Here is a 13,983-nt window from a genome sequence, read left to right as displayed (position 1 = left end):
CATACCCTATACTTTGCTCAGTGGAAAGCCGCGTCGCACGCAAAAATTCAGTGCATTGATTAGAAATAGATTGTTAAATGTAGTATTTCTAATAATGAAAATCGATGTAGATAGAAATGATGTTAGTTTTATTGATTTGTTTTATTACGACACAATCGTTTAGATATCAAATTATTTTTCATATATGTATAGGTGTACATAAATAATAACAAAGGCTAGGTTAGTTGAAAATTAACGAATTAAGTGAACGATTGTATCGAACAATATAATTATAATATATATAGATATAATTACTATTTGATTAAAATCAACATTTTAAATGATACGAAATCGGTTCACGATACTACCGTATATATGCAGAAATAAACTCGCGTTTTAATTGGAATAATGTAATTTGTGATTAGCCCGCTGCGACATTTCTTTGGTTATAAACACTCATCTGACAATGATCATAATTATGCTCTAAGGCAATTGACCACAGGTTGCCAGTAGTTGCCAGTAGTTGCCAGTAGTTCCTAGTGAGACTCGGGGCAGAGATCTCGTCCGAGCAGTGCGCGCGCGCGCCTCGGCCGTTACGTCGATGAGGCTTTTACGGTTACGTCCCTAGACTTCGCTAGACCTGGCCAACGAATTCATAGCTACAACCTGGGTACACCCAAATCCTTTTTGGGTACACCGTGTTCTTCACGGTCGCATATTCCGCACGTATCTGTTTTCATTACTATCTACCAAATTTTCTCTATTCCTAACTCTGCAGGACAACGAATTCAGAATTCGTTGCCGCAGGCGGTTCAAGATTTCAGTGCGACGCGGTGTCGGGTCTACTCATTGGACGATAGTAAGAATATAACAAGGCTGCAGCTGGTGATCCGCGATTGCGGAACATGAAATGATCATCGTTTAACGTCGCACGATCGATGTAGGAGGGAGAAAAGTTACGACGAATCCATTGTAATTTAATTTCAAGCAAACTGTTCAAGCCGACAGACTATTTGAACTAATTCATGAGGGCAGCCCCTGAAAACCAGGGTGTCGACATTGCGGTCAAGCGAATTAATTAATTAATTTAATCGAGTACCCGCACGCTGTTTATCATCGTTTCGATTTCTGACATCACGAGCCATCCAGCTCGCAGAGCTGTCACTGTATGCCCATAGTTGCATACCTATACGTACATTCACGCAATTTAAGTACGTACAATTTGTCGTAGCAATTTTAGAATCGGAAACGAACCAAAAAAACCAGCGACAACAAGGGCTATTAATAGTTTGCAGTAATCACTGAACTGTAAGTGATATTAAAACTAGCGATCGCTATCGTCAACTTTCGAATGTCCATGGTATACTTTGGATTCGTGCCTGACCTTGGAATGGACAGTTGGAAAAACGTGAGAGAACAGCTGTTTTGCTGATTGGAAAATACACGTGAAAGGTAAAACGCCAATTTTACTACGTCTTAGTTAACACACCGATCATTGCATTTACTTTTTTCAATCAATGTTTGTAGCACCATCAGGTGGATGGGCATACCGTACGTACCAACGAATTCAGAATTCTGATTTGATCGATACGTAGCCACAGCAGACGGCGACCAAAGTGGCAACAAAGTTCCGACAGTTCATTGACTCTACGATCGACTTGCGCTGACTGTATAATCCGGCAATCAATCGTTCGCTAAATAATTATCATCTCTATGCTATCCTTGACATTTATAAGTTATATCTGACCTAATCTGACGTTACTCGTTCCGGAAAGATCAGAGACTCCATAAATAATTAAAGATCTCAATTCGCGATCGTTAGGTGCGACAGTTCTGTCGCTCCTCTGGTTGAAAATTAATTGTTAGCTCATCGTTAACTGAAGATTAGATGTAACGTGAAAATTCCCATTTGTATGCATCGCCTATCTTCTGTTGTATTTTTTTCACTAAATTATAAATCTATAATGGGGGTAAATAAAAGTAGATTTTCCCCTGATGCGATTTCTCACGTGGGTATAGATGCGTACGGATATCGCGCTGTGTATCATTTCTTATGTTTGTCAGAATAATAATTCATACTCCTGATAAACGTGGATGAACATTAATCGTAAAAATTTCACATAAATTGTATATTTCGGTATCGGGGTAGACGAGATAAAATTCTACCGAGAAATTCTACGTATCGCGCATTGAACGGCGCAATGTCTGCAGTGAAGAACGTTTTATCCTCACCGCGCGCTCCTCTACACCACACACAATATTTACACAGGGAGTTACCGAATTTTACCTCCAAATGACAATGATGAAACACTCGTATAAAATTTGTACAACCCAATTTCGCGAGATGTTCATAGTCCACGCATACACGTATGCGTACGTCTTCCTTTTCTAGGTATAAATCTGTATCACCACATAGTTCTAATTATCATCGCGATGGCAGCTTGATTTATTTAATTTATACTTATATCGTTCCGCGTAAATACATACTCTGTTATCTCACGTTGGATTTGCGCCATGCGCGAGAGCAATTGACTATTGAGAATCGTTATCTGGATACCGCAAGACTTGATATCAAAGTTATTTTCATCTGGTATACGTTTACCACGATCTATCCTCTGCGATCGTCGAACTTCAAATTCTCGCCAAATATACGGGTGGTTCATTCGTCACGATTCGGTATTCTTCTTATCACGCCCACCTCGAATGCGAACGCGTGAGTTGTATTCTCTTCTTCCTACCCAGACATCATAGGTCGTGTACGTACGTACTTAGTGGCAACTGCAGGGGCATACAAATCACCTTGATTGTTGCAGAATTATTTTTTCAATCGATAGGTTCCCTCTAAAATTTGATATTGAATATATTTTCGTAGATAATTCACCAAATCGACAGACTTGATATACTATCCTTATTCGCTTTATAATGAATGCTCAAGTTTATACATTCTCTGTGCAGATGCAGTGGCTCATCGTAATGATATGTTTGTACGCTGGGGTGGCCACCGCGCGTACCGAGGAAGATCAATCTTCCGCGTCCAATAGTTCAGGACCCTCGGGTGCGTTTTACGATCAGTGCTTTCATAGACCTGCTTCGGACTGTCCGACCAGCACCGATGACTGCCCTTGCAAGCGGATTCAAATCGCACACGAGAATTCCGGAGACAGTGCCGTTATCTGTTGCAACGTGAATAACGTCACACTTGAGCACGGGTTTTCTTGCGCAGGTAGATGCTTCGTTTTCAGACGATTACAAAGAGCATTTCATTGTATCGAACTTATCGATTGAATGACCACTGATGGATGGGTCGCTTCTTCACTTGGAAATATCCAGCGCAATTTTTCCATTCGCAGGTGCCAACAACAGCTTCACGCATATTCACATCAGAAATGCAACCATAGAAACTATTTGGGCCAATGACAAAAGATGGAGACTCCTCAAGTCCTTGGCAATCACGGATGGAAGTATAAAATATCTCAAGGACCAGTTCATGATGATGACACCGCTGATTTGTTTAAACCTGTCCAACAACGCTTTGATCGATATTGCGAATAATAGTTTGAATCGACTGACGCGGCTCACCACACTTGATTTGTCCAGCAACAATCTACTCGACCTGCCCAACTTGAATAGCATCAATGACAGAGTGTTTTGGCTCGATATCGCGGGTACGGTCGCAAATCACACAAATTTTATCAAAATACGTCAGAATTTCTCTGGATATGACACCGGAGGCTTCGTTTACTTACATTAGTTGTATGTTTCAACTAAATTTCAGGTACCAACAAACTTTGGTGTCAGAACATCTATGAGTATATTAATAAAACTGTCGAAAAACAAATCAAGTTCAACAGAGAGAACGAAACCGTCTGTTCGACCAATAAAACTTGGCATTGGTTCAACACCACGGAACACTTGTCGCTAAACCAACTTCGTTACATAAATCTGGTATGTGTTATTGATAAATTGGTCATCTGAGATCTCGCTTGTGCAGAATCAATTTATTCGAAAATTTATTCGTCATATAAAAATTGTTCATTTTCAGTTGCAACTCGAATGCCCGAAAGGTGATACGTGGCAGTGCCACTGTAACTTCCAGAGATTGGACATTGTTCAAAGGAAACCACCAAAACTAACGGTCAGCGTAGATTGCTCTGGTATACAGCTCACGGAATTACCGGAAAAGTTGCCACGCAATACAACTTCTCTCAATGTATCGTATAACAATGTAAGGCGTCGTCACCTACGATTCAAGATTGATCGTGTTGTTTTTATCATCTCAATACCTTTCACTCTGTTGTTATCAGATTACAGTACTAGACGATTTGGGTACAAATCCATACTACGGCGATATAAGGGAATTCCATGCGGATTACAACAACATTTCTTCTATCAACAAGCTGGAGGGTTCTAAATTTCTGGAGAATTATGACCTATTGAGTTTGAGATTTAATAAAATAAAATCGGTAAGTAACTAGCTGTTCGTTTTAATAACGATCCATGAATTTTTTCTCGGATTTTAATTACTGAAAATATTGTCAAACAGCTTCCAGGATACATTTTAGCACCGTACACTCATGAAAAAACGTACGCTAGTTCACGACACGTCAAGCTCGGAGGGAATGAACTTCATTGCGATTGTAACACGGCAAAATCTGTGAAAGTGTGGTTACAAACTAGGATCCTAGACTACGATGAAGTTCTATGCGAAAATGTTAAAGAAAAGGTTGTCGATTTAGAGTCTGCAAAGATGTGCGTTTATCCAGGTGACTGGACCGATTATATTTATTATATTATTGCCACCGAAATAATACTTCTCATCGGTCTAATTGCTAAAGTTTCGTACGATTACTGGATATTCAAAACAGCAGGCTATTTACCCTGGCCTGCGAATAAAATGCCAAAACTACCTTGCGACTGGCTGTGCGAAACGTAGTTTCTAAAACTCCAAATGTCATACGTCTTTGAGACGAGCGGTTTTAAGTGCAATTAATATTTGTAGAATAATTTTCAACTGTAGAATTAAATGAGGTATGAAATGTTGAATGAATCTGACGATATCGACCAATAATCATAAAATAGGAATTTCCACTTCATTTGAATGGCGATACATCTAGTAAATAAAAAAAGTCTACTATGGCGAGAATAACCGGGCACAGAAGACGAATACCCAAGGAGAGCATTACAGGCATTTGGAAAAAATCTTAGATACACTCAAAAACTACTATTGAATAGTTTGATGATAGTTTTCAAGAAGTTCATAATCAAAGTCTCACGTGAAACTAGAATGAATCTCACGATAATCTGGTTGCTCAAAAGCGTTCCCGTTTTTGTCGTCATGCTCGTAGTAATGAAATATTCTGTTTTCAACTCGTAATATTTTAAAAGTAAGCCGAATGAATATTCCTGAACTGAGGCGTGGTAAATTAGTTACCACGTATGGAATTGGTGCCATTCAAATATTCGAACAAATGATCGATCCGTTAAATCAACGATAAAGACTGATTACATAATTTTTCTTTCTTAAATTACAACATCGTGTCTCGTAAAGAATTTCAGCAACGTAGTTTTGGAAATACATTTTTCCCTCCGCTTTTAATCACCATGACAATTGTAATTTATCAAAAATCTATTTAAGATTAGATATGTGATAATGTAATTTGCAGCGTTAATCTTGCCTTGTACAGAATAATTTTAAGCGTGTTTTCCTCGGAAATTTACATATTGTCGAATATCATATGACGGAATGTAAAAATTAATGTCCTAGTCTACTAATCGTTGTAACTAAGTTCTTGTAATAGACATGCGTATCTATTTTGTACAAAATTACTCTGTGCTGGGTGAATGCTGTATGCTGTGTTTGAATAAACATTCAGATTTGTCACATTATGGATGGAAATTATTTCTTGTTCCGATACGGTTCGATGAAAAGGCGATGGTAGCTTATTCATTACGGTTATCCGAAAGGAATCACGGATAAAACGTTGAATGTCACTTACCCAGCTCTGATTTATATTTTTCTATCTTTACCAAGTACAATCGATCCACTTTGCTTAGGTATCACCTCTTTTTTGCTAGGAAACGAGGTTTTAGCGAATTTTACATTCTTCCGATTGCCACTATTTTTGAGTTGGTTGAGTACAGAGTTCGAGGGGTCACTTTCTTTTTTTTCACCTGTAACGGTTAATCGACGTTGGCCTTCTTTTCCTTTGATGCTACGCTCCAGTCGCCTCCTGAATTATGCAACGTGAGTAGGATATAGCGTTACAATGGCTAAGGGGAAAGATACACGCATCGTTAAAAACAAGAGAATCAATGCTCACCGTCGTTTTTCTCTCACAGGATCCGTTGGAATAGTAGATATCCTATCTCTTGGAGGGGCTCTTCGTTGCAATTCACGTTTTTCTCTTTTATTATGTTTCTTCATACTGAGCATGTAGTCTGGTACATCACATCCAGAAGCACGCATTACGGCGGCAATACTAAATATCAGAATTCTCATGAATGTCCGGTCAAAAATATCGAAATGACCGGATAATTTATATAGAAATGTCTTGCTGCCACGTCACATACCCACCTTCTCAGGTTTACCGTATCCTCCTGCGTAAAAAATGTGATAGCTTTTCCCTTGAGACCAGCTCGACCGGTACGTCCTAGAAGAGAAAAAGATATCAGTTGAGTAATTTTACCAGTATTAGTTCACGTTGACTAATTTGCCGCACCTATGCGATGGATATAGGAAATCGCCGATGGTGGAAAATCGTAGTTTATGACAAGATTGACGCCCTTAAAGTCAATTCCACGACCCATCAGTTCTGTACATATCAGCACCCAGATATTTCCTTCGCGAAAGCATCGTACCACATTATCACGCTGCAAAAATACATGTAAAAACAATTCGAAGATGAAATCAACTTCAAACTTGGGATTTACACGATTCAAATGTGAATGAGCTCACCTGCGTTTGTGTTCTGTCTGCATGGATGACGTCGACATTGATGCCATCGTATATCAGCTCGTTAAATAATTCCTGGGCCCTTTCTTTACTTTGCACAAACACCAAAACTGGTGGGGTCATGCCCTGCACGAATTACAAGTACAATGGCTTTAGGTATGGCTATGATTAAAAAATTTGAGCATATATGCCCAGATACGAATGATGAATGATCGATGCAAACGTACCTTCTGAACAATATTTCTAAACGCCACCAACTTTCCTCCTTCGCTACCGACAAACAGGAGCTTTTGCGTGACATGTTCTGTCGCAGCATTTCTGAAAGTGATCAGCGATTGTCAACATTGGTGAGGGAATAAATGTAATGAGAGAAAAATTCTATGAAATGATACCTCTGCCCAACGGTAACGGTGATGAGGCCTTTGAGATTATGTCGGCACCATTTTGTTACCGACGGAGTGTTCGTTGCACTGAACATGGCCAAATGTAGATTCTCATTGGTACATGCCTTATGAATTTGATTCAACTGATCTCTGAAGCCTCTCACTCCTTCCTCGAATAGTTTATCCGCCTCGTCTACCACCAACCATTCAACGCTATTGAGGTTTGACCATGTAGTAAACGGTACAAATTCTGTATAGGTAAGCTTTAATAGAAATAAAAGTTGACCGTCTTACTTTTTCAATGAAATTGCAGGTGGATCTTGATTCAACAAATGAACAAGCCTATTTGGTGTAGTGATAAGAATATCTGTTGAAAAATTACATGAGCTCAGTAAACTTATTAAAAACTATTTGAACAAAAGCTACTGCCAACTTACCGAACTGTTGAGAACTTTTCGTTCCATACTTGGACATCGCTTGATTAATGTTGCTAATGATGTGTACTCTGAATCCCCGTCCTTCACCCAGTCTCAAACACTCGCGGTATGTTTGCTTTGCCAATTCTCTGGTCGGATTCAAGATAATAGCTCGAAATCCCTTCTTTTCTGGCCCACCTAATTTATGGATTAATGGCACCAAAAATGCGGCAGTTTTTCCAGATCCAGTTGGTGCACAGGCTAATAATTGTTTACCCTAGACAATCATAGTCCGTAAAAGAATCTGTAGGATCTAGTGAAATAATACTACTGTAACATACCTCTAACAAAATAGGTATAGCCTGCATCTGAATCGGAGTTGGTTCCACATAGCCACAGTTCCTTATGTTCTGTATAATATCGCTCGATACTCCATACCTGGATGAGAGTTGGGCAAATTCTTCAATGAGTGCAGAAATGTGTCGACCCACTGCAGTTATGCGATTAGTATTACGTAATTGATTCATCTAAAAGAACAATGCCTTTTGTAATTCACAAAATATTTGCTCTGGATCAATTTAAGCTTAGGTCTATCCTTGCTAACTTTCTCTTTATCAAGTTGCATCTGCTTTTCTTGTGTGAATTGTTTTTTTTGCTTCTTCTCTTTATGCCTAATCCCATCTTTAGGAACTGAAATATCTCCCACAAGAGTCAAAGTGTTTATGTTATCCTGACACCCCTCTGCCTCCAGCTTCCGTTTACCATGAGTATTAAGAAGCTCATTGTCGTTGGGTTCTTGTTTGATTTCAACTAAGTCTTTGTGGTCAATTTGGTCCACGGACTGAAAAATTTCACAATATGAGATCTTAAAACATCATATAAAGTGAAGTTTAAAAATTGTATTTCTTTGGTTTTTGGAGAGTCAGCGATGAAAGAGCTTAAAAACAATAACTTACCCTAAATCTCTTCAAATCACTTTTGAAACGTTTTCTATGAAATTTTGCTCCGACAGAGAGCTTCTTGAATAAATCGTATGCGTCCATAATTCATGGATCGTTGTTTTTACGAAAATAGGATCTATGGTGGACTCATAATAGGATCACAAGCACTTAAAATAAAGCCTCCATATACTGAAATATAATGCACTCCAATTGACTTCTCTGAATATGGCGCATTCTGGTCAGGCACGTTTTTCTAAAGACAAACTTTGATTGAAGAATATTGAAAGAGAGCCAGCTACGGGCAAAAATATGTCCACGGCAACGTTACGGCAAAGAGGGCATTCGGGAGCTTCGGAGCTGTAAGACACCCCTGTCTTACCAACCGAATCTGCCAGATTTGGGCAAATCTTGGCATAAAAGTGCGATATGCTGACGCTTGACGCAGATTTTTAAGCGTCAAATGATAGTCACGAAGTATTATTTCGACAGAAGCGCCATCGAAATTACAAATGGATAATCGTCATCATTCATTCATTCATAATCACATATTTATTCCCAATTTTTTCCAATTTTCTTTCAGTTTTTTTAATCAATTTTTCAATTAGTTCATCTTTCCAAGGCCCTGAAGACGAATGATGGTATGCAACCAAAGTTTCACCATCCCAGATTTAATCCCAAGTTTTTCCAATTTTTTCCAATTTTTTCCAATTTTTTCTGAATTGAGAATTAATTGAAAAATTGATTAAAAAAAATGGGAAAAAATTGGGAATAAATCTTTGATTATGAATGAATGAATGATGACGATTATCCATTTATAATTTCGATGGCGTTTCTGTCTAAATAATACCTCGTGACTACATTTGACGCTTGAAAATCTGAGCCAAGCGTCAGCATGAAATTGCACCTTCAGCTTTGACCGACGTTGACTGAAGAATGAGAACACGAAACAGTAATTACGAAATACTCATTGGATTTTTCCACTTATTTGCAGTAATAAGACTTAACTTTTAACGATTGGTAGACCGAGGCAGTTTACAATAATGAGTCAAAAATGAATAATGTAGGCAACTTACATCATGGTCCTCACAAGATGTTAAGCAGAGAGCGATTTGCAGAAGGGATATAGTCATGATTTGCGAATACGTCAGTCCCATGTCGGACCCACTGAACTATATTATTACTGGACCATTAGTCGTCGTTAACAAGCTGAATTCGAACCGTTGAGAGAGTTCAAACATACCACCAAACCATTAGTTAATTGCATTCATTTTCTATAAGTTTTGCAAAAAAATTTTCCCAATATTTTGAAGTTAATTAAATGTCAAAGGGAAACAACAAATGACTACAAATAGTAGTACTAGCTGAAAATTGCATTTATTACAAATCAAATAATGGCAAGGCACTGTGCGGAATTATACTTAGCGGTACAAAATTTCGTACAAAAAAATATTTTTTTAATATTTAAAGGCACCAAGATAGTGTTTCATCTCCATGGTTTGCGCACTGTTCCTGCACTAGTACTTCGCTTAATTCCATGATCTGTAAAGGAGTAATAAGCATTTAGAGATTTTTGCAATTATCAAGTTAATGAATTTGTCGTTTCTCTTACAGATATTATGCGTACGTTTCTCCCTAGAATTAGAGCCCCATGTTTGACATCGGCTTCGTACCGAACAGGGTCTACTGACTGGTGACAATGGATGATGTCCTACTCTGTGGTTAATTTAAAAATAATTATAGCATAAGCTGAGATTTATTCACAACTTAAATTCTTGTAAAAGCCAACAACAGAGTAGCAATGCAACCGATGGATGGTTTATTATCAAATTACTGAAGACAAAACTTTTGCAGGCAAAAATTATGATTTGAAATAACAAAAAACAGTATTAGCTAGAATTATACTCCTTTAGTTTTTTCCGGGCAAGAGTCCGCTGGGTCGCAAATGAGTAGGAATGGGCAGAGCAGGGTCTTTCTGTACGCGAGCGTTTGATCTCTCGATCTTGTGATATAACTTGCATCCGTTCCTCGGGACTTTGAGCAAACAGCTCAGTTATGTTCATTGAGGCTGCGTCACACTTGTAAAAGAAATTTCTCTTCAGCCAGCTTTTCCAAGGTGAGAAATGAATGTATGTATCTTTACTTACTTGTAACTGAAGCCGTTGATGAAAGTTTAATTCAGGTAAATTGAGCGGTGCGTCCACATGAAGCTTCAGCATGCAATGCAAAGCTTCTTTATATATACTCTTCAAAGCAATAACACGCTCGGTTTTCATTAATCTGCGTATCAAATATCCTCTTGCATAAGCATTTATTATGGTTGAAGCTTTTATCTGGAAGATCAAAGAAAACAAAAATCATTTCAGTCGGGTGATAAAAAAAGTAATCAAACGATGCTCACATGATTTGCGGTGTACAAAGTGTTGACTGGAACTGGAACTTGGATAGTATTACTATCAAGTGGGAATAATTCTCGGCTAACATTTGAATATATGTCTGCAAATTCCCCAGATCTTTCCACCGGAGTATTCTCTTCAGAGGTAATTTCATTACTTCTCAATATATTGACATCTAATGTTTTTTTATTCAACTGCATGCTTTCATTGTTACAAGATGCAATATCACAGTCTTTAGCAAGAGGAAAAATATAATCAAGGGGACATTTGACATTGGTAGATGAATCGTCGATAATGGAAGAATCTACAGTATTCCGTCTTTTTCGAGAATCCAAATCTATGTTTGGAATATTGGTGTGACCACTTGGTACATCAGTAAAAACACCCATAGTTGAGTGGATAGCTTGTGGTATTGAAACAAATGGAAATGTTTTTTTTATTTGACTCAACAAAAGGACTTGTTGTTTTTCAAATTCCTTTTGCATATTCATTTGCTCTTTTTGTTGCTTGGCTATGAGGTTTGCCATTTGCTCTTCATGTTTTCTCTGTATTTCTTTAAAAATAATAACTACTTTTTCAGACGTAGCTTCAGATCTGGATGGACTCTGCCCACTTAGCTTAGCCTCACTCATCATTGATCGAAGTTGACTATTTTTTACATCCATTACTCGATAATATTGACCGCCAAAGAACGTCAGATCATCCATGGAGCCTCCAAGTCTATTGACTAAGTTTAGAAAGGGTACGTTTCTACCCAATTTTCGTTTGTGAGGATTGTTACTTTTCATTGGAGAGCTGGTCTTACTGCTGTCTTTCTGATTATACTGAATTTGGTTTGATGATCTACACATTGATTCTTTAGCCAACATAGTTTGTATGCAGTCCACAGACCTAGCCGACCGATGTGATTCAAGAGGTGAATTATTTCTGGCATGCGGTATGGACATCTTTTGATTATTCACGGTACACATACTGTTTCTTCTACATTTTGGCTGATTAAAATGACTCTTAGAATTTTTTGGGATGACAAATTCTGCATTCTTTATTTGATTCTCCCATTCACTTCTTGCTTGTGATATGTTCCATTCTTTGCGTTTCATTGAGGTAGTTGGTGTCGTTGGAACATAGCCAGGACTTGCTAGTTCTGTTTGCAAATGAGCCAATAACATTGGACTTGGAGCATCTAAAATGTATGAACCTTGCCTTACTAGTTGAGGTGGTGTGTCTGTTCTGGACATATCAGCGGACAAATAGCTCTCAGTTTCACGGTTGGGGACTTCTACAGTTATCGGTATAATATCTAATGTCTTGGGTACTCGAGGTTTCATAAGCTCAGGCGAAGTTTCAGTGTTCACTTGGACAGGTGGTGATACTTGTAGGTATTGATTCAAGTCCGTACTGGCAGTGATCATGTCTGAACATGTGCTGGTGACAAGGAGTTTCTCAACTTTACATTTACTTTCATTGTTATCCACTGACTCAAAGGATTGATTGATTATTCCTGATGAAGATTCATTGCAGCTTGTACCCACACTGCGAAGGTCAAGATCTTGTGAACATTCCCTACTCCGCAAATTGATAACAGTTTCAATATTTTGTACGGATTCCACTGTGCTTGACTCAGTCTCGGTGTAACAAGAATCTTCAGTTGCAGAACCATAAGGAGATCCTCTTAAAACTTTACTATCTGAAGATTTACAGTTTTGCATACTGTCTTTTGTACATTCATCTGGTTCAGCCTTTTGTGTAATTTTTAATATTTTCAATCTCTTTTCTATTGCAATAGCTAGCTGTTTATAATAATTTACTTCTGACCTGATGTCGTCCGTCATCTGTTGAAACAACAACAACAACATATTGATTCTGACAACATTGTAAAATGATTGAATTAGTTTAAAATTAGTCACAATCGATAACAAACGTACCAGAGGAGGAAGAATAGGTACTCCGTTAACTTTGATGCACGAAACATATGGTTGTGGTTCCATGACTCAATTTTTGTGGCGTGCTTTAGACAGCTTGTATGGTATTACGCTGTATGAGCTTTGGGACCAAACGCCATCCTGTAAGATCTTAGAATCAAAACTGATTACTTGCACTATCAAAATCATATTATAATGCCCTTGAGTGAGCGTTGTTCGCATACTAATAGCATGTAGATGTAATCTAATTCGAGATGAGATCATTATGTTAAAGGCATTATTGGTCCTAGTGCTATGTAGATGACTGAAGTAATAGAAAGAGAGAGAAAAAGAGTGAGATGATTCTATTTGATCCTGGATGAACCTCCTTAAGAACCACAGACAGAAAGTACATCAAGAATGAACTCATACCCAAGCAAGTTATGTTTTGGCATTAGCAGTTATTAGATGATTGAGACCACTTTGTGGTAATGATTAAGCAAGTCCCATGCAAGTCGACACTACATGCAAAGCTATGTTCTGTGAGATCTTAGCATGTGACAATGGTTTCTACGTGTACTGGTAATTGATCGGGAAGATTGAAAATTGATCACCAGAAAAACAAATAATAATAAATTAGGAGCTTCTGAAACTTCTAAATAATTAATTTGGCAGAAGTGAGAAAGATTCGTGAAGGCAACAAGCTATTTAAGTTTTAAGTTGGAGTAATATTTCTTCAACCATGTGTGTATAAATTGTTGATATATTCGTTTGGAATTCTGAATTGCAGACTTTACTTACGTGTGTAGTTAGTGCACAGCAATAACTATTGCAACTATATATAATATTTATTTTTATTTATAATTTACGTTAAGACCAACATTCTGTCACTGATTTTCAAACTGTGCCAAGTGTAATACACAACCACTCAGCACTCAACAACAAATCTGACATTCAAAAGAGAAAGAAACTTCAGACTTGCCTCTCCAGCGATACATTTTTGAAGCTAGAAATTCAT

At 37.9% G+C, this 13,983-nt stretch overlaps 3 protein-coding genes and 2 long non-coding RNA genes across 15 annotated transcripts; 2 read left to right on the top strand and 3 right to left on the bottom strand.

Moving 5' to 3' along the window:
• Nucleotides 1-503: 503 nt before the first annotated feature.
• LOC105685474 (protein halfway) lies at nt 504-5,865 on the top strand. 4 transcript variants are annotated; one of them, XM_020852047.2, is made up of 8 exons: nt 514-649; nt 758-1,431; nt 2,935-3,202; nt 3,330-3,644; nt 3,755-3,924; nt 4,022-4,204; nt 4,284-4,442; nt 4,523-5,865. In XM_020852047.2, the coding sequence occupies exons 3-8, from the start codon at nt 2,935-2,937 to the stop codon at nt 4,910-4,912; spliced, it is 1,485 nt and encodes a 494-aa protein (XP_020707706.1). In that variant the 5' UTR covers nt 514-649; nt 758-1,431; the 3' UTR covers nt 4,913-5,865. The 4 variants fall into 4 exon arrangements, with proteins under 4 accessions (XP_012255005.1, XP_020707706.1, XP_048509403.1 ...); XM_048653446.1 differs by having other exon boundaries at nt 515-649; nt 772-1,431; XM_012399582.3 differs by having other exon boundaries at nt 504-1,431.
• On the bottom strand, nt 679-3,061 carry LOC125500423. 2 transcript variants are annotated; one of them, XR_007277805.1, is made up of 2 exons: nt 2,922-3,061; nt 679-2,820 (listed from the first exon to the last, which is right to left on the bottom strand). It is a non-coding gene; the product is annotated as an uncharacterized LOC125500423 (long non-coding RNA). The 2 variants fall into 2 exon arrangements; XR_007277804.1 differs by having other exon boundaries at nt 679-2,757; nt 2,922-3,057.
• A 100-nt stretch (nt 5,866-5,965) lies between the features above and the next one.
• Nucleotides 5,966-8,973, bottom strand: LOC105685473 (probable ATP-dependent RNA helicase DDX52). 2 transcript variants are annotated; one of them, XM_012399581.3, is made up of 12 exons: nt 8,687-8,973; nt 8,335-8,571; nt 8,072-8,257; nt 7,752-8,007; nt 7,609-7,681; nt 7,324-7,527; nt 7,159-7,249; nt 6,935-7,057; nt 6,699-6,849; nt 6,554-6,629; nt 6,300-6,458; nt 5,966-6,209 (listed from the first exon to the last, which is right to left on the bottom strand). In XM_012399581.3, exons 1-12 carry the CDS (start codon nt 8,771-8,773, stop codon nt 5,987-5,989), a joined length of 1,866 nt encoding a protein of 621 aa, XP_012255004.1. In that variant the 5' UTR covers nt 8,774-8,973; the 3' UTR covers nt 5,966-5,986. The 2 variants fall into 2 exon arrangements, with proteins under 2 accessions (XP_012255004.1, XP_020707702.1); XM_020852043.2 differs by lacking the exon at nt 8,687-8,973 and having other exon boundaries at nt 8,072-8,272; nt 8,335-8,461.
• A 48-nt stretch (nt 8,974-9,021) lies between these two features.
• LOC125500420 lies at nt 9,022-12,095 on the top strand. Its single transcript, XR_007277801.1, has 4 exons — nt 9,022-9,620; nt 11,035-11,208; nt 11,645-11,806; nt 11,947-12,095. It is a non-coding gene; the product is annotated as an uncharacterized LOC125500420 (long non-coding RNA).
• LOC105685459 lies at nt 10,027-13,919 on the bottom strand. 6 transcript variants are annotated; one of them, XM_012399548.4, is made up of 7 exons: nt 13,767-13,917; nt 12,990-13,127; nt 11,070-12,896; nt 10,816-11,001; nt 10,574-10,746; nt 10,281-10,384; nt 10,027-10,210 (listed from the first exon to the last, which is right to left on the bottom strand). In XM_012399548.4, the coding sequence occupies exons 2-7, from the start codon at nt 13,050-13,052 to the stop codon at nt 10,155-10,157; spliced, it is 2,409 nt and encodes an 802-aa protein (XP_012254971.2). In that variant the 5' UTR covers nt 13,053-13,127; nt 13,767-13,917; the 3' UTR covers nt 10,027-10,154. The 6 variants fall into 6 exon arrangements, 4 of the variants coding, with proteins under 4 accessions (XP_012254971.2, XP_012254973.2, XP_048509395.1 ...); XM_012399550.4 differs by having other exon boundaries at nt 10,296-10,384; XM_048653438.1 differs by having other exon boundaries at nt 12,990-13,107; nt 13,767-13,914.
• Nucleotides 13,920-13,983: the final 64 nt, after the last annotated feature.

Source organism: Athalia rosae, chromosome 3 (assembly GCF_917208135.1).
Source record: "Athalia rosae chromosome 3, iyAthRosa1.1, whole genome shotgun sequence".
Classification (NCBI taxonomy): Eukaryota; Metazoa; Arthropoda; class Insecta; order Hymenoptera; family Athaliidae; genus Athalia; species Athalia rosae.
The sequence above is the reverse complement of the archived record's forward strand: the minus strand, read 5'-3'. Positions and strand labels throughout refer to the sequence as shown.

Coding starts and splice junctions, on each gene's coding strand:
- LOC105685459 (XM_012399548.4), bottom strand. CDS start 13,052: ATGGAACCACAACCATATGTTTCGTGCATCAAAGTTAACGGAGTACCT. Junction 12,897..12,989: donor TACCTATTCTTCCTCCTCTG/GTACGTTTGTTA, acceptor TTGTTTCAACAG/ATGACGGACGACATCAGGTC. Junction 10,747..10,815: donor ATCAACGGCTTCAGTTACAA/GTAAGTAAAGAT, acceptor TTCTTTTACAAG/TGTGACGCAGCCTCAATGAA.
- LOC105685474 (XM_012399582.3), top strand. CDS start 2,935: ATGCAGTGGCTCATCGTAATGATATGTTTGTACGCTGGGGTGGCCACC. Junction 3,645..3,754: donor GTTTTGGCTCGATATCGCGG/GTACGGTCGCAA, acceptor ACTAAATTTCAG/GTACCAACAAACTTTGGTGT. Junction 4,443..4,522: donor GATTTAATAAAATAAAATCG/GTAAGTAACTAG, acceptor ATTGTCAAACAG/CTTCCAGGATACATTTTAGC.
- LOC105685473 (XM_012399581.3), bottom strand. CDS start 8,773: ATGGACGCATACGATTTATTCAAGAAGCTCTCTGTCGGAGCAAAATTT. Junction 8,572..8,686: donor GTGATTTGAAGAGATTTAGG/GTAAGTTATTGT, acceptor GAAATTTTTCAG/TCCGTGGACCAAATTGACCA. Junction 8,258..8,334: donor TGCAACTTGATAAAGAGAAA/GTTAGCAAGGAT, acceptor TTGTTCTTTTAG/ATGAATCAATTACGTAATAC.